The 22,661-nt window shown below is 45.5% G+C and overlaps 1 protein-coding gene across 1 annotated transcript in view; it reads left to right on the top strand.

Moving 5' to 3' along the window:
* Positions 1-22,661, top strand: part of Obscn (obscurin, cytoskeletal calmodulin and titin-interacting RhoGEF) — a 148,191-nt gene that overhangs the window by 26,904 nt on the left and 98,626 nt on the right. Inside the window, 7 exon segments of the mRNA XM_013015573.1 lie at positions 4-178; positions 4,653-4,928; positions 10,098-10,373; positions 14,151-14,426; positions 16,666-16,941; positions 17,822-18,097; positions 19,474-19,749. Of these exon segments, the coding sequence (XP_012871027.1) occupies positions 4-178; positions 4,653-4,928; positions 10,098-10,373; positions 14,151-14,426; positions 16,666-16,941; positions 17,822-18,097; positions 19,474-19,749 (1,831 nt within the window).

Below are 22,661 nucleotides of genomic sequence, written 5' to 3'. Positions count from 1 at the left end.
CAGACGGAGGTGACCTGGTACAAGGACGGGAAGAAGCTGAGCTCCAGCTCGAAGGTGCGCGTGGAGGCGTCGGGCTGCACGCGGAGGCTGGTGGTGCAGCAGGCGGGCAAGGCGGACGCCGGGGAGTACAGCTGTGAGGCCGGGGGCCAGAAGGTCTCCTTCCACCTGGCTGTCACAGGTGGGTGTCTTGAGATTTTTTGATTTTCCTTAGGATAGGGAACTGGTAATTTTTTACATTATTATTATATTTGAATTGCTTAGATTTTGTAAAGTGCTTCTAGTCTTTTTACTTAACCTTTGGTAACCCGCCAGGATTTACTCAGCCAGGAAGTTGTAGAGGCAGCCAGGGTTTGGGCTCAGTGTTGTTGCTGCTGCCTCCTCTGCTCCTCCTCTGTTCCTCCTCCTCCCCTCTGCTCCTCCTCTGCTCCTCCTCCTCCCCTCTGCTCCTCCTCTGCTCCTCCTCCTCCCCTCTGCTCCTCCTCTGTTCCTCCTCCTCCCCTCTGCTCCTCCTCTGTTCCTCCTCCTCCCCTCTGTTCCTCCTCTGCTCCTCCTCCTCCCCTCTGCTCCTCCCCTGCTCCTCCTCCTCCCCTCTGCTCCTCCTCCTCCCCTCCTCTGCTCCTCCTCTGCTCCTCCTCCTCCCCTCCTCTGCTCCTCCTCTGCTCCTCCTCCTCCACTCTGCTCCTCCTCTGCTCCTCCTCCTCCCCTCTGCTCCTCCTCTGCTCCTCCTCTGCTCCTCCTCCTCCCCTCTGCTCCTCCTCTGCTCCTCCTCCTCCTCTCTGCTCCTCCTCTGCTCCTCTCCTCTTCTTCTCCTCTTCCTCTTCTTTTCTTCTTCCTCCTTTCTTCCTCCTCCTCTTCCTCCTCCTCTCTTCCTCATTTCCTCTTCCTCCTCTCCACTACCTCCTCCCCTTCTCTTCCTCTTCCTCCTTGTGCTCTTCTTCCTCCTCTTCCCTCTCCTCCTCCTTCTCCTCTTCCCCCTCCTCTCTTCCTTTTCCTTCTCCTCTCCTTCTTTTCCTTCTCTTTCTCCCTTTCTCCCCCTCCTCCCCCTCCTCTCCTCTTCTTCCCTCTCCTTCTCCTTCTTTCCTCCTCCTTTCCTCTTCCCTCTCTTCCTCTTCCTCCTCCTCCCTCTCCTCTTCCCCCTCCTCTTCTCCTTTTCCTTCTCTCCTTCTCCTTCTTTCCTCCTCCTTTCCTCTTCTTCCTCTCCTCCTCCTTTCCTCTTCCTCCTTTCCTCCTTTCCTCTTCTTCCTCCTTTCCTCTTCCTCCTCCTCCTTTCCTCTTCCTCCTCTCTTCCTCCTCTTCCTCCTCCTCTTCTCCTTTTCCTTCTCTCCTCCTCCTTTCCTCTTCCTCCTCCTCCTTTCCTCTTCCTCCTCTCCTCCTTTCCTCTTCCTCCTCTTTTCTTCTTCCTCCTCCTCCTTTCCTCTTCCTCCTCTCCTCCTCCTTTCCTCTTCCTCCTCTCCTCCTTTCCTCTTCCTCCTCTCCTCCTTTCCTCTTCCTCCTCTCCTCCTTTCCTCTTCCTCCTCTCTTCCTCCTCTCCTCCTCTTCCTCCTCCTCCTCTTCCTCTCCCTTTTTCCACCTCCCCCTCCTCTCTCCTACTCCTTCTCCTCCCCTTCCTCTTCCTCCTCCTCACCTTCCCATTTCTCCTTACTCCTCTTCTCCCTTCTTCCTCCCCCTTTTCTATTTGAAGATCACTGGCTTCAGTATTTTAGCAGTTCTGCCACTGATCCACATCCTCTTGATTTCTGCTTGTTTGAAAACATTTATCTCACTTTTAATGTCAAGTGCTATTTTCTCTAGGAATTAACTTATAGTTTAGCAGCTATTTTCCTGACATTTTAGGGACTTAATTATATTACCTTTAATTTTATATTTTGAAATACCAACTATTGACTTGTTATGGTTCCTTTAAGAGTCACGTCTTTTCTTCATCATGTTGCTTTTAACTGTTTTCCCTAAAGTTGGCTTTCAGCAGTGCTACTGTGGTGACTTTGTGTGCCTTGTTTCATGTTCATTCTGGTTGGAGTCTAGAGCATCTTGAGTTGTTGTGATTATGACATTTTATTAGTTGTGGACAGTCTTGACTTTTGCTTCTTCTGTCTGGTCAATCTTCTTTTAGGACTTCCATTGCGCTGTTAGACATTTTTATATTTTCTCACCTGTATTATACAGCCCCTTTTCTGCTTCAGAATCCTTTTTCTCTCTGCTTTAATTTTTTTTCTGGGGGCCCGGTTGTGGGGCCTGAACTCTGGGCCTGGGCGCTGTCCCTCAGCTCTTCAGCTCAAGGCTAGCGCTCTACCACTTGAGCCACAGCGCCACTTCCGGCTTTTTTCTTTTTGCTTATGTGGTGCTGAGGAATCGAACCCAGGGCCTCAGGCATGCAAGGCACGCGCTCTACCACTGAGCCATCTTCCCAGCCCTTCTCTCTGCTTTAATTTTTGTATTTTCTTTTGACCTGTCTTCCAGTTCATCAGTCTTATGTTCTACTACATCTAATACAATGTTAATCTCCTTGAAGTTGAGTTTACTTTCAGTTACTGCATTTTCAAGTTTAAAATTTCTGATTAATTTTCCATAGAGTTTGTGGATTCTATATTTTGTACTGAAAATGACACTGCTCACACACAGCTAAGTACTTAGACTCATTCAAAGGATATCCTCCCCTCTGTACAGTATTTTCACAATATAAAAAAAAAGGATATCTTGACTCTAGCCATTACATTTGATTCTGATCACAGTCCTCCAGGGATTGGTTCTGACCACAGCCCTCCAAGGATCCCACAGAGCCTTGGGGTGTTGTGTGGCTCCTTCTTAGCCAGGCTTCAGCTTTCTTGTCTCTTCAGTCATGTGAGGTTTGCTTGACTTCTGCTGTGGTTTGGTTTGGATGTGTGTCCCTGTTGAGGTTTATATAGTTGAGCTTGGTCCCTGGTGTTTTTTTTTTGTTGTTGTTAGGGCTTGAACTCCGGGCCAGTGTGCTGTCCCTCAGCTCTTCAGCTCAAGGCGAGCACTCTACCCCTTGAGCCACAGCACCAGTCCTAGTTTTCTGGTGGTTTATTGGTGATAAGAGTTCTGCAGACTTTCCTGCCTGGGCTGGCTTTGAACCATGATCCTCAGATCTCATCTCCTGAGTAGCTAGGATTACAGAGGTGAGCCACCAGCACCCAGCTTGGTGTGGTGGTTTTGGGGGAATGGGAACTCTACCTCATGAGTAGATTAATAGGGTGGATTAGCTCTTGAGGGACTAAATTAGTTCCCAAGACACTGGGTTGTCATTAGTAAGTCTGGCACCTCTGGAGCCTCTCTTCCACACACGTTCTTCCCACCGTGGTGCCAATTGCTGTGGCATCCTCGCTGGAGCTGAGCCTCTGTGAGGGCTGTCCTCTTGAACTTCTGAAACGGTGAGCTAAATGTATCCTTTTAGCCTCAGGCATTTCATTACAATAACACAAAACAGACTTAGACAGCTTTGTAGCCTCCTGCTCCATGCAGCTTCACAGCCCACCAAAGGTCTGGGAAAGGAAATGCCCGTGCTTGAGATTCAGTGTCACACTATGGGATAGTGTCCATTGGTGATTTGGCTCTTCAGTCTCAACTTTCATCTCTTTCTACAGCATAGTGTCAACAGTGATCTGTGTGTAACATCGTTTTCCTTGTTTCTATGTCTGGATCTCACTGTCCTGCCATATTCAGCAAAGATGAGAAGATTACCTGTGACTTTCCCTCCTTGAAGCCAGGAAGTCTTACATTCTTCCAGAACTCTTTCTGCTGCGAGGCACATGGCTCTTCTCCAGGCCTGTCCATATAGGAGACCCTTGTCTCTGTTAGACTTTCCTTCGGTGTTTATCACACTGACTGTTTCTCTACCATCACCCATGCTCTCCCTGTCCACTGAGTCTAAGGTGCCAGTCGACACCTCATGCTGCTCTGCATTCTGTCTGAAAGCATTGCTTTCTCATTTTCATTGTACACACATGTTGGCTTGTAGCTACCAGCTTCAGCCGTGGTTGCCTGTACCTAGTAGGCCCTTCATTGATGTTGGTTGTTAGAATCTTAGGATCTGTCATTGACTGGCATATCACTGTACAATGTGTGACTAGTTTCATTTATGTGAAGTCACAAGACAAAGCAAAAGTGGTTGTGGATGATAGAGGTCAGAATAGTGGCTGCTTTGGGGGCTGCTCCATATGGGCAGGACCTAGGGATATTCTTTTTGTTGACACATTTTGTTTAATTAAAGAGGTTCATGGACTGTGCATTTGCATACTTTATGTGCTAGTTATACCAAGGTAATACATAGGATAACTGTGTGAAATCTATATTGTGTGCCAGCTGTAGAGAAACAGTTTTACATAACCAGGACCTGACATGCAGAGCTGACAGTCATGTGGCAGAAACAGAAAACTCATAGGTACAGTTGCTAGGCTATCACCAGGCTCCTCCCGCCAGTCTCCGAATTCTTCTCAAGTCAGAATATCCTCAAGATGTACACCTGAGTCTCTGAGACAGGAAACACTGTGTTTGTGAACACACATCCATGTCTGTGAACACAAACTGGGACATACAATGTCATTGACCTCAGGGATACAATTTATGGGACCCTGAAGTTTCGATCTCTGTTGGTACCAACGTTGTATCTGATAACGTGACCCTCCTGTCCCCAGAGCCCAAGGTGATATTCACCAAGGAGCAGCAGGCACATAATGAGGTGAAGGCTGAGGCGGGGGCCAGCGCCACACTGAGCTGCGAGGTGGCCCAGGCGCAGATGGAGGTGACCTGGTACAAGGACGGGAAGAAGCTGAGCTCCAGCTCGAAGGTGCGCGTGGAGGCGTCGGGCTGCACGCGGAGGCTGGTGGTGCAGCAGGCGGGCAAGGCGGATGCCGGGGAGTACAGCTGCGAGGCCGGGGGCCAGAAGGTCTCCTTCCACCTGGATGTTGCAGGTGAGTTCCTTGTGGCATTTTTTTGAAGGTGATAAAGATGTGGACTGATTGCCATGATGATAGCCTTTCTGCTCTTTCTGTTAGACTTCATCTCTAATCTCCTAGTTTCCAACTCTCATTTTCCTGATGTGTTAGACCAAGGGAAACTGATGGGAGAGGGAGAAAAACATTTTTTTTTGGTTGGTAATAGGTTTTGAACTCAGGGCCTGGGCATTGCCCCTGAGCTGTTTTTTTTTCCTCCTCAAGTCTAGCACTCTACCACTTTGAGCCACAGCTCCACATTTTGGGTGGTTAATTGGAGAGAAGAGTCTCACAGACTTTCCTGCCTGGGCTGGCTTTGAACCTCAATCCTTAGATTTCAGCCTCCTTAATAGCTAGGATGACAGGCATGAGCCATTGGTGCCCTGTGAGAAAGACTCATTCTGTTCTGTGGACCCCCATTGGTGTTCACAGTCACACAATCTCACCAGCTGCCCAGCATCTTTCTGGTTTGACCGTCTGTGTCTAACTCTGACTGCTTCAGACTCTGTGGTGTGAGGTGGCCTGGCCGTCTCACCTCGTGGAGGTCAGTTTCTTTCTGCTGGAGGCTGGTGTCATCCTCTTCCCCTTGCACAGCTCCGCCCGGCTCTACCTCACTTGTGAGAGATGTTTGAATATCATTTGATTGGGATTAAGGAAGATTTCATCCACCAAATACATGGAGTTGCCTCAAGACTTATCTATGGATTTTTAGGGTTGTCAGTCTTCTTCAGTATTCTTCCCTTCTCTTGGGTGGGTATAGATGTTTTCTAGACCCATGCTTGTGTTATGTCAATGCTCAGTAAACTAGCAGCAGAAATGTTTAGTTTTGAGGCTTAGAATTGTCCTTTTAAGGAAGGTCTTACTTTTCTTTTTTAACTTCAGTTAGAATGTTTTACTCCTAGGAAGGAGTCAGCAGTTTAGTGCTGGTAGTGGGGCTTTGACTCAGGTCCCGGGTGCTACCCTTAGACAGCTCACTCCAAGATGCTCAAAGATGCTGTTTCTTTCTTTTCTTTCTTTTTTTGTCTGTCGTGGGGCTTGAACTCTGGGCACTTGAGCCACAGTGCCACTTCCGGTTTTCTGGTTTATTGGAGATAAGAGTTTCACGGACTTTCCTGCCCAGGCTGGCTTTGAACTGTGATCCTCAGATCTCAACATGCTGAGTAGCTAGGATTATAGGCGTGAGCCACCAGCACCCGGCTTTATGATGCTGGTTCTTTGGAGAAAAGAATTTCAGATGTTTCTACTTGGGCTAGCATCAAACCTTGGTGTTCAGATCTCAGTCTCTTGAGCGGCCAGGATTACAAGTATGAGCCACCAGCACTTAGTTTTTTATACTTTTTATTAGCAAGTGTGTGTGTGTGTGTGTGTGTGTGTGTGTGTGTGTGTGAGAGAGAGAGAGAGAGAGAGAGAGAGAGAGATTTGGACATATCCCTTTGTAAATGTACCTTGCCCAGTCTTACCTCTGTCATCTTCCCTCCAAGTCAATCTCAACATGCTGCATAGTTTCATTTTCACATGTGGATGTAAACTATTTTGATTATATTTACTCTCCTCTCATTATCCTCACCTTTCTTGTCCCTCCCCTTTTACATTTCTGCCATTTTTTTAGTGCATGATATTCAAAGGCGTTTCATCTTGGGATTTCACACATACATATACTACCCTTTAATCAAACTGACTTCTTTTACACCTTCCCCTATTTTTCAACAGCTTTCAGTGAGTTTTATTTTAGTATCACAATGTATTTTGGTATTATTCACTCTACTGAATGTTAGAACATTTAGTATCTAGCATTCTCTCCATGCCTGCCCTCCCCCCATACTGTATCTAGTGCTAACATGGCAGTGTGTACTTTGTGACATTCCCCAGTAATCATTTATGCCTGTACCTTCCTAGATGGTTCCTTGGGGAGTATGAAACTAAATGTATTTTTTAAAAGAGAGTCTTATTAGTTTGTTTTTCAAAATACTGGGCACTGAATACTTGATAAGGAAAAGATGTTTTATTCAGCTCTAGATGCATGCTCTAGTTCTAGATGCTGAAAGCCCGAAGAATGTAGACTCGGTTCTGCCTGAACCACACCATGGCAGATGGCATTACATATGAGAGGAATTCAGATGGCATGCAAGGACCATATATATATATATATATATATATATATATATATATATATATGTAAATACATATATTTATAAAATATATAGTATATAAAAACATATATATGTTTACATATATACACACACTGGAGCTTGAATTCTGGGCCTGGGCACTGTTCTTGAGCTTCTTTGGCTCAAGGCTAGTGATCTACCACTGGAGCCACAGTGCCACTTCTGCCTTTTTCTGAATAGTGTATTGGAGATAAGAGTCTCAAGGACTTTCCTGCCTGAGCTGGCTTTAAACTATGATCCTCAGATCTTAGCTTTCTGAGTAGCTAGGATTATAGCCGTGAGCTACTGGTACACAGCTTTAAAATATATTTTAAATGGACACATAGTAATTGTACATACTTTTGGAGTATCATGTGACATTCTAGTACATGTATACAGTACGTAATGATCAGATCAGACAAGGAGTATTTCTATCACCCTCAGACATTTGTGATTTCTTTGAGTGGGGAATATTCAAAATCCTCTTCACTAGCTATTTTGAATATGCAATCAATTGTTGTTAATTGTAATTATCTTACTGTGCTATATATATATAGACTTTTAGAAGTTACTTTTTCCCACTCAATACAGGTTCCACCTTGTAAAAGTCCCATTATCTGGGAATATTCGTGCAGTGGGCCTTGAGCTTGCAGAGTGTGAATCTTGGTGCACAAACTACACCCACAGCAAGAGTCTTACATACACTCCTCATGCTAGCAGTAAATGCGCTGGTTCTGTATCATTGCAATGAGGAGGTTTGCAGATGCTAAAATCCCATGTGTATTTTTAATTAAATTTTTTCATATATATATGTGTTAGTGTTATTTAAAGAAAATGTGACAAATTATTTTATAGTGCTAGATATGAAAAGATTAGATTACTTAGTCAAGTTCTTCAAAGTGTTTGTAAAAAATAATACAAAGCCAGGCACTGGTGGCTCATACCTGTAATCCTAACTACTCAGGGGGTTGAGATCTAGAGAGTCATGGTTTAGGGGCAGCCTGGACAAGAGTTTGCTAAACAACTTTTCCAAAAATAACTTCCCTAATACAGAGCTGGAGATGTGGCTCAAGTGACATAGTGCTAGCCTAGCATTAGACCCTGAGTTTAAATCCCAGTATTGATTTTTTAAAAAGTACTGTTAAAAATTGAATCAAGGGCTGGGAAGGTGGCTCAGTGATAGAGTGCTTGCCTTGCATGCCTGAGGCCCTGGGTTCGATTCCTCAGCAGCACATAAGCAAAAAGAAAAAAGCCGGAAATGGCGCTGTGGCTCAAGTGGTAGAGTGCTAGCCTTGAGCTGAAGAGCTGAGGGACAGCGCCCAGGCCCAGAGTTCAGGCCCCACGACCGGACCAAAAAAAAAAAATTGAATCAAACTCTTGACTAGTAACATCAAAAAAGAACAAAGGAAAATGTCATAATGGAATCCGATATTTTTGTACATTCAATATAAGCTAATACAAAAAGAAAAAGAAAAAAAAAACTCCACCATGGAACCATGGCAGGATGTGTCAGCAATCATGCTTACTGTCATCCTCCTTATTCAGTTTCATGTTCCATGGTTTGCTTCCATGCTAGAAATGATCCAAAAATATTTCATGGAAAATTCCAGAAATGAATAAGCAATTCATCAGTTCTAAATAGCATGTGGTTCTGAGTAGTGTGATAAACTCTCAGGCCATCTTGTTCCATCTGCCAGAGTAGCCACCTGCTCATTTTTCATTACGTAGTCATGCACTTCAGTGACTCACTCCAGTTAGTCCTTTTTATTTTTCTTTCTTTCTTCTTTTTTTTTTGTTGGTCATGGGGCTTGAACTTTGGGCATGAGTGCTATCCCTCAGCTCTTCAGCTCAAGGCAAGCATTCTACCGCTTGAGCCACAGGAGATAAGAGTCTCTCAGACTTTCCTGCCTAGGCTGGCTTGAACCGAGATCCTCAGATCTCAGCCTGCTGAGTAGCTAGGATTATAGGCGTGAGCCACTGGCGCCTGGCTTATTTTTCTTTTTAAAAATTTTCTTAATTTTTTAAGTTATTGCAAAGGTGCTATATGGAGTAGTTACAGTTTAATAAATCAGGTAATAAGTATATTTCATTTTGGACAACATAACCCTTTCCCTCGCTCTCCTAGTTTTTCCTCTTGTCTCCACCCACAAGTTGTATAGTTCATTTTCAACATGGTGTCTAGTGTGTACCACTGCTACGTTTGTCTACCCTTTGTCCTTCCATTTTTGTGTTCCCCCTTACCCTCTCAAAGTTGGATAAATGAACAAGCAAGACAAAAAGAAAAGAAAACAAAAACAACAAAGGAAAAACTTCTTGTTCTCATTTCTTAGAGTTTATTTTTTTATTTTATTTTTTTTTGGGTCCAGTCATGGGGCCTGAACTCTGGGCCTGGGCGCTGTCCCTCAGCTCTTCAGCTCAAGGCTAGCGCTCTACCACTTGAGCCACAGCGCCACTTCCGGCTTTTTTCTTTTTGCTTATGTGGTGCTGAGGAATCGAACCCAGGGCCTCTGGCATGCAAGGCATGTGCTCTACCACTGAGCCACCTTCCCAGCCCCTAGAGTTTATTTTGATAAATATTATTTTTATATGATCAGAGGCTCATGGACATTGTGCCTCCCTAAGAGTATACTCCTGTGGGCCTTATTTTTCTTGTAGACTTTAATGAATATTGTTGTAATTGTTCTGTTCCAGTTGTAATTGTTCTAGTCCTTATTATTGTTGTAATTCCTTACTGTGTCTGATTTATACATCAAACTTTATCATAGGTGTGTATATATAGGGAAAGACAGCATATATAGGATTTGGGGTTACTTGCTTTTCAGGCATCCATTGGGGTCAGGGAATGTATATTATTAGGTGGATAAGGAAGGTGCTGAGCAGTGTTAGGACTTAACCTGGGCACACAGCTGGTGCGGAGCTAGGTTCTATCCAGAGCCACAAGACTGTCCAAATCTTTCCCCCCTCTACTTGGCCACCCTAATTTAGACTTACATGTCTCTAGAGCCGAAGGTGATGTTTGCCAAGGAGCAGCCAGCTCAAAGCCAGGTGAAGGCCGAGGCGGGGGCCAGCGCCACACTGACCTGCGAGGTTGCCCAGGCGCAGACAGAGGTGACCTGGTACAAAGACGGGAAGAAGCTGAGCTCCAGCTCGAAGGTGCGCGTGGAGGCGTCGGGCTGCACACGGAGGCTGGTGGTGCAGCAGGCGGGCAAGGCGGACACCGGGGAGTACAGCTGTGAGGCCGGGGGCCAGAAGGTCTCCTTCCACCTGGATGTTGCAGGTCAGTGTTTTGGATACAAAGTTAGCCTTGTTTGGAGATAATGACTTGCCTTCCACTCATTGGCTGATTTGTGGTCTTTCCATTAGGCTTTGTCTCTTAATCTCTCTCCTTCCCTCAGCTGCCCTTGCATACTGGCAGCTGGGTTCACTAAGGGTAAGTGGCAGCGGCAGGTCCTCCACTCCATCTTGGGTGTTGTTTCTTTCCTTTTCTGCTTCTGGGGCTTGAATTCAGGGCCTGGGCACTGTCCCTGAGATTTTTTTTTCATCCTCGAGGCTAGTACTTTACCACTTGAGCCACTTCTGGTTACAGTAATTGGAGATCAGAGTCTCACAGACTTCAAATCATGATAGTCAGATCTTAGCCTCCTAAGTTGCTAGGATTACAGATGTGAGCCATGGAGGCCCGGCTAGTAGTATTCCTTTTTACAGATCCTTAGTTATATGTTCCCAGAACCTGCTTGTTGCACTGTGTTGTTGGGCTCTGGGTTCTAAAGTAGCCCTGAGACTCTCACCTGGGTGATGTGCTCACGCTCCCAGGTTCTCTCTCAGAGCCACATCCTGTTCTTACAGTTATTTATTTATTTGGGTCCAGTCGTGGGGCCTGAACTCTGGGCCTGGGCGCTGTCCCTCAGCTCTTCAGCTCAAGGCTAGTGTTCTACCACTTGAGCCACAGCGCCACTTCTGGCTTTTTTCTTTTTGCTTCTGTGATGCTGAGGAATTGAACCCAGGGCCTCATGCATGCAAAGCAAGCGCTCTACCATTGAGCCACCTTCCCAGCCCACAGCTATTGATGAGAAATTTCAACTATTTAGTCATGCTTTTAAATATGTCAGTCAGCCCTTGTGTGCTTTTTTTTTTTTTTTTTTACAGCTTTAGGTGTACTAGGATCCATTTCTTACCTTTCCGGTATAGTGGACAGAAGTTACCTGCATGTCCAACTGTAAAAAAGTCCTGCCTCTGCTTCGTTGCAGTGTCTCTGCAAAGTGTATAGAGCAGAGATTGGTTAATATGTGATATGTGATATACACTTGTGAGAGTGGAAAGATCTTTTTAAAGTGCATCATGTGTTCCTTTTGTCTTCCAACATTCTCTGTCAGAAGTGCCCTTGGAGACTGATGTATAAAATCAGAGTGAAGGCAGCTGGAGATAGTGAGCCAGTGCTGTGTGAAGGCGGTTGCTGTGGGGTAGGCGCTGGCTGCTGGACAGCACATACCACTTGGCATTTCCCTTGTGATTAGGCGTTCTTTTGGCTGGCTTCTAAAGAAAGCCAAGAAATTCATGAATTTTCCTTTTGCTAAAAGAGATTTAGCATGGTTATGTACCCATGTTTTACTGTTAGGTAGCACCACAAGTCAGTTGGATGTTGTGTATGTAAACACTTGTCTCTTTCTGTCTTTGGGAGATTGGTTTCAAGACCCTGTGGATCACAAAATTTAATATTTAGGGAACAATTACAAGAAAAAAGGCACTGTGGAGATGCTGGTGGATGGATCTATGGATATAGAAGGCTCGCTGTATAATCAGTTATGAATTTGGTTCCCCAAAGACTTGTTATTGTTTTTGTGAAACATTATTTGGAGAAGATGTATAACAAACCATTTTATAGCAAAAATTGACAAGTTATGTCAATTCCTATGTAATTATGCCAACACTGACAAAGAAGTGATAGAAAACTTGAACTGTTGTCCCATAATATTCAAATAAGTGGAAGCAGTATTTTAGAAAACACTTTTCATAGAGAAAGGATAAGCACAGTGATTCTGCTAGTAAATTATTCCAAAAATCCCATGCGGATGGTGAGTAAGACAAAGGAGATATGGTTTCCAATTCATCTTTTTGTTTTTTTTGTTTTTGCCGGTCCTGGGGCCTGAACTCTGGGCCTGGACACTGTCCCTCAGCTCTTCAGCTTAAGGCGAGCGCTCTACCACTGGAGCCACAGCGCCACTTCCGGCTTTTTCTGTTTATGTGGTGCTGAGGAATCAAACCCAGGGCCTCGTGCTTGCAAGGCATGCACTCTACCACTGAGCTACCTTCCCAGCCCTCCAATTCATCTTATGTAGACAGTATGGGATGATTTTCAAAATCTTACCAAGAATTAGGCAGAACTAAAGTTACAGGCTAAGCTAGAATACAGGCTAAGCACAATGTTGACACTTTACTCAACACATAAGGACCAGCTTATGAAGGTGTAGTTGATTTAACATTAGAAACACAGAACATCACAGTGATGTCTGTTGATGGATTATAAGAGAAGTACACAGCTATTTCAATAAAGGCAGGAAAAGGCTTGATATAATTTAGGATTAGTGTCCTGGAAAATATCTGACAAAATTTAGTATCAATTCATGACACACTAAAAAGCTTTGCAAAGTATCAACAGTGGTTGCTATTTTGGGAAACTGGTTGACAGTCTGCCTTAGGTGAGGGATTTGCCTCAGATAGGGACAGGAAGAGGAGCCCTCTGTCACTGCCCCTTCCTAGTGTACAACACAGTCATAGGAGTAACATAGAGGTGTAAGATTGAGAATACCAAGAGTGAGGTTTATAGATCATAAGTTTAACAGTTTAAAAATCCAAAAGATTACTTATTAAACTTGAAAGTCTCAGGAAAGATCACCTTATATATAAATCTCACCTAGAGTTTCAGATATGAGCTACCTACCCCTAGCCTATACTATGACATTTTATATGAAGAAATTGAGAACCCAAAGTGGCTTCTGAGGGTGCACTGGAGCCCATCTTCCTCCCCTTTAGATACTGAGGGCATTGATGGATTGACTCACTGGTATGATTCACACACACACACACACACACACACACGCAAACACAATGTTTATCCATATACTAACAGTAAACACTGAAAAATAAAAATTTTAAAGATTTACAGAAGCTTGAAAACCATTGTTTTTCATATTCTAGGTCCAACAAATGATAGCCCAGTGGAGGAAATTATTAAAATGTTTTGAGATAAATGGATGGAAGTTTGAAGGAATTAGAAACCATAGAAGATTTAATTTTATCCCAAGTCAGAATTAAAACATACGATTTTGGACCAGTGTGTGACTATGGGAGGAAGAAGAGGGTGGTCTTCATTGAGCAGTGCTGAGGTCATCACTGATGTGTAAAAAAAATAGCCTTCTATGTCTCTCTGAGGCCCTAGGTGAGAGTCAGTAACACTTGCATCAGCCACTTCAGTAAAGAAAGTAGGTCTTAACTAGTTATACAGATTATTTAGGCACTTCCTTATAATGAATGGTTTCATAACCAGAACAAAAAGGCACTGCTCACCCTGAATCAGTTAATATGATTTCCTAAGTAAAAAACCAAAAACACCTCCCCCCTCAAATTTATTTCATCAAAGACACCATAACAGAGTAAAAGATTAAGGCACATAGAGAGGGAGAGTGTTAAATGCATGTAACTGGCAAGACGCTGGTATTGAAATGAAGAAGGACCTAAAACCCAGACATTACTAGTGAAAACGAAGGTCATCTTGAACAGTGATATGTGAGGAGTAAACACTATGGCAATAAATGGCCAAAGTTCTTAACCCTGTGCACCATCAAGACAGATCACTGGAGAGCCACTGTAGGCATCAGTGCACAGAGATGGTGTCACAGTGTTCCCCGGCACAGAGCCACTGAGCAGGGACAGGATGTGTGGATAAACTGTGGAGGCTTGTACCAAGGAGCACTGGGGCATACAGCAGATGCAGGACCTGGAGAAAGCCTGAGCTACCCAGCATCTCTGACCATGTGTTCCTCCCATGTGTCCCCAGAGCCCAAGGTGGTGTTTGCCAAGGAGCAGCACGCAAAAAGCGAGGTGAAGGCCGAGGCAGGGGCCAGCGCCACACTGAGCTGCGAGGTGGCCCAGGCGCAGACGGAGGTGACCTGGTACAAGGACGGGAAGAAGCTGAGCTCCAGCTCGAAGGTGCGCGTGGAGGCGTCAGGCTGCACGCGGAGGCTGGTGGTGCAGCAGGCGGGCAAGGTGGATGCCGGGGAGTACAGCTGTGAGGCCAGGGGCCAGAAGGTCTCCTTCCATCTGGGTGTCACAGGTCAGTGTTTGGCACACAAAGTTCACTTTGTTTCAAGGTGATGTGAGCCTGGGTGATGGCCCAGATAGACGAGTATGTTCTATGTTAGACTTCCTTTTATAGTCTCCTTTCCTTTGTCTCTCATTTTTATTCCTGTGGCTGATCCCAGGGAGGCTCTTCTCATGCAGTTGGAGTGATGTTTCTATGTAATTGTGATTAGCCATTCATCATGAACACCTGCTGAGAACCCTCCTAGTGTTAATTTGTTGTCTAAGACTTTTGCTGCTTTTGGCCTTGTGACCTAAGTGTCCCAGAACCACATGGGATGCTCATTTGAGGAAGATCCTTGAATTTGTTTCAGTCAGAGGAGGAAGACATTTTGGCCTCATAATCATCCTTGGAATTATACAAAGGATGAACTGTGGGTTGTCAAAGTTAAGGTTTTGGGCTGTTCTTCTGTCTTTTCCTGGAGAGATGGAAGTTCTCTCAGTGCATTCACTACATAGAGAAAAATCTAGATCCATGATTTCTTTGATGTTTGTGCAAAGCAAACCAAGAATTGGTATGATGTGTACCTGTGCTCACCTGGGGATTGGAAACTGTAGCTTTAAGGAAAATCTCATTTTTCTTTTGCCTTTAGTTAAAGCATAGTCCGAAATTCCTCAAATAAGTTTATACATTTTGAGCTGGAAAGAAGTAAGTAGTAGTTCAAACTCTTCAAGATGAGTTAGTACAGTAGTAACCATTAACTGGTCAAACAATACATTCATAAAGATTCCTAGTTAGTTGTGTGTGTCGGTGCATCTGATGTGATTCACAGAGCCCAAGGTCTGAGAACTAAATCTGGAGAGTATATATATGTAATATGTGGAGACAGAGAGAGAGAGAGACAGAGAGGGAGAGAGGGAGACAGGGAGAGAGAGAGAGAGAGAGAGAGAGAGAGAGAGAGAGAGGGAGCCTCCCAAGTACCAGCACAGAGCTAGGGGTGGCATCTATATGAATGGTGTGTGGTTGTGTAGGATTCCAGCCTACTAGGCATCTTTCTAAAATGTTATTTTGAGATTGACAAAATTTTACGGTAGTAAATTTGGAAATTTTTGACAAATTGAGCAGTTTCTTAAACTAAGAAGAAATAGACAAATAGTCCTATAACATCTAAAGAAATGTAACCAGAAATTAAAAAAGAAAACCTTCTTTATAGAGAAATCTGTAAGTTCAGTGGCTCTATTGATAAGTTATACCAAATATACTGGAAAGCAAGTGCCCACATTTGTGGAAATATTAAGAATAGAACAAAAAGATACACTCACAAATATGTTTTATGTGGAGAGTACACAACATGGAAACAAAAAGCTATATATAGAGGTTAATTCCAGGTGAATTAGAGATCTCAGCACCCCAGGTACACCATTAATACTCTTAGTTGATGACATGGGTTGCTGAATAAGGCAAGATTTCTTATGGGGAACAAGCAGACTAATTACAGTGTATCCAGAGTACACGTCTGACTACATTATAACGAATAGCAGCTAAATTAGAAGACATGTGTTTTAATCTGCTTTGTGTTGCAATAACAAAAGGCTGGGTGAATGAGAAAGAAGTAAATTTGGCTTATTGTTCTGGTGACTGGAAGATTGTACATAGCATGGTGCTGGGGTGCTGGTGGGGATCTTAGCTCCACACCATGGTGAAAAAGCAGAGAGGGAGCGTGCCATGTTCAGAAGGGGCCAAATGCATGGAAGTTTATAGCAGTCTGCTCTTGAAAGAACACATTACTACTGCAGGGCCCAGTGCACTCTGCAAGACCCAGCCCACTTTTGGGGACCAGCGTTAACTCACGAGGGCAGAGCCCCAGATGGTGTTCGATGGCTGTGGAGCCTTGGGTTGTCTGGGCTTTCCCCAGAGACAGCCGCTGATGGTGCCTAGAGCATCAGTGTGGGGCCTTGGGGACTGTGAGCCCTGTGGTGAGGACGTGCCTCTGGGAGACTCTACCTTGCTGTGGAGGGACAAGAACACATGCATCCTGACCTTAGTGGCTCATTGGAGGAGCCTGTGTACAGAGACTGGGCCAGTGTTCTCTCTGAACAGAACCAGGGAACAGTGGCAAGATATATGGATATACTATGCACTTTGCACTGAGAGGTGTTGGCACTTGTCTGACCACAACAGCTGGTACAGTACCTAGAAAATATTCTGTCCCCTAGCCGTGGTCATACCTAGTCAGTATCTCTGACCATGTGTTCCTCCTGTGTGTCCCCAGAGCCCAAGGTGGTGTTTGCCAAGGAGCAGCAGGCAAAAAGCGAGGTGAAGGCCGAGGCGGGGGCCAGCGCCACACTGAGCTGCGAGGTGGCCCAGGCACAGACGGAGGTGACCTGGTACAAGGACGGGAAGAAGCTGAGCTCCAGCTCGAAGGTGCGCGTGGAGGCGTCGGGCTGCACGCGGAGGCTGGTGGTACAGCAGGCGGGCAAGGCGGACGCCGGGGAGTATAGCTGTGAGGCCGGGGGCCAGAAGGTCTCCTTCCACCTGGCTGTCACAGGTAGGTGTCAGGGTTGGATTGAATAAGGGGGCACCCTCAGTGGCAGGTACAAGAAACTAAGAGCATGCCAGGCAGCTTGGGCAGCCAAAAGGTCCCAGTGTTCCTGGGTCTTAGCATCCATGCCTCCAGCTTTGCTTAGAGGTTTCCTGGCCTAGACCATTGTCAGTAGACCAGAGCAAGTGGACAGGCTGAGCTCACTGTGGTGTGCACTCTGATAACACCAGTGTGGTAGTCATGTGGATTGTATGATAACCACAGGCAGTTTTGAGGCTTGGTCTCCAGAGTTCTATAACCCTGTTTGAGCCTATGGTGTTCCTACAAGATCACCTGTGTGCGCCTGCCTCTCTACCCTATCCCTTGGCCTGGGGAAAGGAGCCACCAGGGCTTAGCCAACTGTTTCCTGACCAGGGCTGGCATTCTGTTCCCTTGATCCCTTTCTATAGCTTTGATCAAGAAAGATACATGCTGCTGGTTTGTGCTGAGGGTAGTCGTCCCTTCCAACTTGAGTCCTGCTGTCTGTGGCCTTAAGTGGTGGGACAGAGGGGCAGGGGACAGTGGTGGTCTGGTGGGGAGGGTCAGGATCCTGTTCATACGGATCAGGAAGCTGGTGTTCTCAGGAGGCTGGACTGCTGCAGTGTGCTCTCACGCTGTAACAGCTTACATGCACAGGCTTGTGTGGGCTTGGGATTCTCAAGGTTGTCTTGAGGACTGGCTATCTCCACCTTGTCTGTACACAGATGCAGAGTGTACAGCATGGATCATATAGAGTTTGGAATTCTGTGTACTCTCACAAAACACTCTGCAAATCATGGTTAGTGCTGCCTTGGTCATCACTGGCTAGGTCTAGTGTGTATTCTCTGATGCTCTTGTCTATGTCCAGAGCCCAAGGTGGTGTTTGCCAAGGAGCAGCAGGCAAAAAGCGAGGTGAAGGCTGAGGCAGGGGCCAGCGCCACACTGAGCTGCGAGGTGGCCCAGGCGCAGACTGAGGTGACCTGGTACAAGGACGGGAAGAAGCTGAGCTCCAGCTCGAAGGTGCGCGTGGAGGCGTCGGGCTGCACGCGGCGTCTGGTGGTGCAGCAGGCGGGCAAGGCGGACGCCGGGGAGTATAGCTGCGAGGCTGGGAGCCAGAAGGTCTCCTTCCATCTGGGTGTCACAGGTGGGTGACAGGGTTGGGTTGAATGGGGAGGAGCTCTCAGTGGTGCATATAAAATAGGCCATGTTAGGCAGCAGAGGCCACTTAGGTCCTTGGGTTTCATCATCCATGTCTTCAGCTTTGCTCAGTGGCTCTAGGCCATTGTGCCATTGTCAGGAAACCAGAGCAGGCTTATGGTCCAAGCTCACCATGGTATGCACCTTGCTGTCTCTAACGCTGAGGTCATGGGGCATTGTGTAGTGGGGTGACATGCAGGTGGTAAAAGCTCACTATGCCCTTTTAACCCAGCTCCAGATATCTGCAAGCCCTTGCTTGGGTCTGTGTTGTTCCCACTCATCCATCTCTGTATGTCTGCCTCCTCTCTGCCTGGGGAAAGGAGCTACCATAGTTCAGTCTTCTTCCCTCTTGGCCCAGGATGGGACTCTGCTCTCTGATATTCCTTTTATAGCCTTGGCCAGGAAAGATATGTGCTGCTTGTTGGTGCTGAGGATAGACATTCCTTTATCCTTTTGCCGGGGCCCCTGAATGGTGGGAAAGAGTTGGTAGGTCATTGGCGGTCTGTGGGCTATGGGAAATCTGAGGCAAGGAAGAGTCAGGATCCTGTCTGCAAAGATCAGGATGGTGGCCTTGTCAGGGGCAGGCCAGGCTTCTGTGACCACACAGGCTGCAGCAGGTCGTCTGGGCTGGGTGAGTCTGGGTGCTCGGGGGTGATGAGGGCTGAGTACCCCAGGCTTCTCCATACACAGCTATGAAACATCATAGTGGGCCACACATAGCTTAGAGCCATGTGCATTGTCATGCAGTGCTCTGCTAATCAGGACTAGCCTGATTGGGCTCAGGTGAGCTCTAGACACTGAAGAATTTGGATCTATTCTATAGTTTCTCTCTGATATCTCTGTCTCTGTTTCTTTCTTGTCTCTGTGCCAGTACTGGGGCTTGAGCTTTGGGCCTGAGAACCGTCCTTGAGTTCTTTTTGTTCAAGGCTAGAGCTCTACCACTGAGCCAGTTGTACTTCTGGATTTTTGTGGGTAATTGGAGTTAAAAATCTCATAGACTGGGGCTGGGAAGGTGGCTCAGTGTTAGAGTGCTTGCCTTGCATGCATGAAGCTCTGGGTTTGAATCCTCAGCACCACATAAGTGTAAAGAAAAAAGCCAGAAGTGGCGCTGTGGCTCAAGTGGTAGAGCACTAGCCTTGAGCTGAAGAGCTGAGGGACAGCACCCAAGCCCAGAGTCCAGGCCCCATGACCAGACCCCCCCAAAAAAAATAAAAAATAAATCTCATAGACTTTTCCTATCCAAGCTGGCTTTGAATCATTATCCTCATTTCTCAGCCACCTGAGTAGCTAGGATTACTGCCTTATTCCCTTGTCTGTGTCCAGAGCCCAAGATGGTTTTTGCTAAGGAGCAACAGGCAAAAAGCGAGGTGAAGGCTGAGGCGGGGGCCAGTGCCACACTGAGCTGCGAGGTGGCCCAGGTGCAGACAGAGGTGACCTGGTACAAAGACGGGAAGAAGCTGAGCTCCAGCTCGAAGGTGCGCGTGGAGGCGTCAGGCTGCATGCGGCAGCTGGTGGTGCAGCAGGCGGGCAAGGCGGACGCCGGGGAGTACAGTTGCGAGGCCAGGGGCCAGAAGGTCTCCTTCCACCTGAGTGTCACAGGTCAGTTTTTTTTCCACAAAGGAAAGGCCATGTTCGCTTTGTGACATCTCATCTTTCACACTGTGTTACTTGACTGAGCACTGGAGTGGGAAGGGTGTAAGTAGGAGGGGCCATCACTCTGCACCTTGAACACTGCTTCCTTGTGGTAATGCATTGTTATGCATTTCCAGCAGCCCTGGCAGCCTTGTGCTGGGTCATGCTTTCCAGGGATGTATATGGCTCTGTCTGGTGCATGGGACTTGGGCCAAGTGTGTACGAGAATGTTCTGTCGCCTGTGTGGCAGCACCTGCATTCTCTGATTAGGCAACACACAAAGTTTCCTGCTAGGGCCACTTGTTTCATTTCAATGCAATTAAATGAGGGGAGTTTTGACTACCCCATTGTACTTAAATTACCTTGAGACAAAAATTTGGCTTAGTAATAGTTTCATGTGTCTGAATTCTTCCTTCATTTCCATACATAGACGCTGACGTGCCATGGTATTGACGTCCTGTTGTGGGGTCTGTGTGTAGGCTGTGCACTGTCAGAGTGCTGGTGGGAATGTTCCTAGGGGATTGCAGTGCTCTCTGATTTCCAAAGGCAATTTAGAACATTCCCTGCTAGTATTCTCTTTGGAGTTTGATTTATAATAGCCAAAGTGCAAGTGGCTTTGTGAGCTTTCTCCATCCTTGAAAAATGAGGTGACTTCCTTTAGAGGCAGCAGTTGTCCACAAGGTAGCATTTATGTTACAGAAGTCCTATTGGTCATCTCAGCTGTCATACAGCAGTCCCCGAAATACATTCCCTTCCCTTCACTAAGCCACCTAATGTCAGGTTGCAGTAGTTGTGGCTTTCTATTGACCTGAGTGTTAATGGATGACATTTTCTTTTTTTTTTTTGTCGGTCCTGGGGCTTGAACTCTGGGCCTGGGCGCTGTCCCTCAGCTCTTCAGCTCAAGGCGAGTGCTCTACCACTTGAGCTACAGTGCCACTTCCATGGATGACATTTTCATATAGCTCCATTCTGCATTGAAATGTGAGAGTGTGTAGATTTAAAAAAATGTTTGCCGACTTTTAAGAGAATATGGCTAATTATTTTATGATAATAAGTTTGCAAAATTATGAACATTTTGCATTTCCTAGATAGTTATGAAAATGACACAGGGGAAAGAGGAATTTGAACGGCCTTCTTTAAGGAAATTATTAGTGTTTTATTGCATAGTAAGATGACTATAATTGATAATGTGTAGTATAGTTCAAAGTAGTTATGAAGAATATATAAAATATAATATTTAATAGTATACAAAGAATATATGAAATATTCTCACCATCTAGAAATAATAACTATTTTAGGTAATATTCTCACTATCCTGATTTGATCATTCTATGTACATACGTATGGGAATGTCTCGTTTACCCTATAAATACATGTGATTATTTGTTGGTTAAAATAAAAACATTTCAAGGGCTGGGAAGGTGGCTCAGTGGTAGAGCGCTTGCCTTGCATGCATGAGGCCTCAGCACCACATAAGTAATAGAAAAAAGCCAGAAGTGGTGCTGTGGCTCAAGTGGTAGAGCGCTAGCCTTGAGCTGAAGAGCTGAGGGACAGTGCTCAGGCCCGGACTCCCCCCCCCCAAAAAAAACAACATTCCACATTCATGTATATTATTCTAATCAGGAGAGGAAAATAAATACACTCTCTAAATTATTTTCTGTTGCACATAATCTGTCCAGTGACTCAAATGCAAATTATAATCCTATTTTTAATATCAAGGGATAAAAAAACAAACAGAACTCACTATGCCTGCAGAGGAATACATTGTGCCACAGGTCATAGATTGCATGTACATGATATCTTTAGGTTCAGACACACAGCACATCTACAGAAAGAATGACATGGTTAGAATGAGTGAGTGAATCATGGGATTCAATTCAATAACAATTTTCAATTACATTTAACATTATGAAACCTGTTAGGTTTGATAAAATTTAGCATCAGTTTGTCCCGCACAGTTCTCAAGACATTGTATATATTTTGTTAATTGCTATGGAAAGCATCAAGTAATACCACATTTGGGAGAACCATGAAAGATTTGTCATTGAGATGAGAGAACAGCACATAAAGCCTGTTGTCATCTTCCCTCCAACACTGGATAGTAAATGAGGAGGGCACAAAAAGGTGTATGGGTTGGAAGAAACATACATAGACTCACACATCAATTGAAGACTATTTGAGAATCTAAAATAGTAATATTAGGCTTAGCAAGATAAATGAGAAAGATGATTGGACTTGGCATATTTCACTTAGTCTTATATCCTTCAGGCTCATCTGCGTTAAAAACATGGCACTGCACCAGGGACTCCTAGACCTGTAGAAGTAGTAGAAGTGCGGTGGGAGTGACAGCATGATGACACAGCAGCCAGGGATTGGAGACAGCCTAGTCTTGCTGCTTTATAATATTAGCTGAATATTAGCTAAGTGCAGATAAGAACTCAGACTTGGAGATGAGATTGAGGACTCAGAAACTTTCAGCTTTGTAGTGAGGATGTGTCCCATACTGTTATGTGAGAGACTTTTATTTTATTCTAGAGGCAGGGGCACATATATCACAAAGCTAATGGCTCCTTAGAGGAGTCTGTGCACAGAGACTGTGTCACAGTGTCCTCTCTGGAACAACCCCATCATGCAGGAAAGGTGGGTGAACTGTGGTATGCCAAGAGAGACTTGTTCTGGGCATACAGAAAGTTCTGCCCAGGGTGGCTCAGTGGAAGAGTGCTTGCCTAGCATGAATGAGGCCCTGGTTTCAATTCCTCAGCACCACATAAGCAGAAAAGCTGGAAGTGGCGCTGTGGCACAAGTGGTAGAGTGCTAGCCTTGAGCTGAAGAGCTGAGGGACAGTGCCCAGGCCCAGACCCCACAACTGACCAAAAAAA

This window comes from Dipodomys ordii, unplaced genomic scaffold, assembly GCF_000151885.1.
Source record: "Dipodomys ordii isolate 6190 unplaced genomic scaffold, Dord_2.0 Scaffold27, whole genome shotgun sequence".
Classification (NCBI taxonomy): domain Eukaryota; kingdom Metazoa; phylum Chordata; class Mammalia; order Rodentia; family Heteromyidae; genus Dipodomys; species Dipodomys ordii.
The sequence above is the reverse complement of the archived record's forward strand: the minus strand, read 5'-3'. Positions and strand labels throughout refer to the sequence as shown.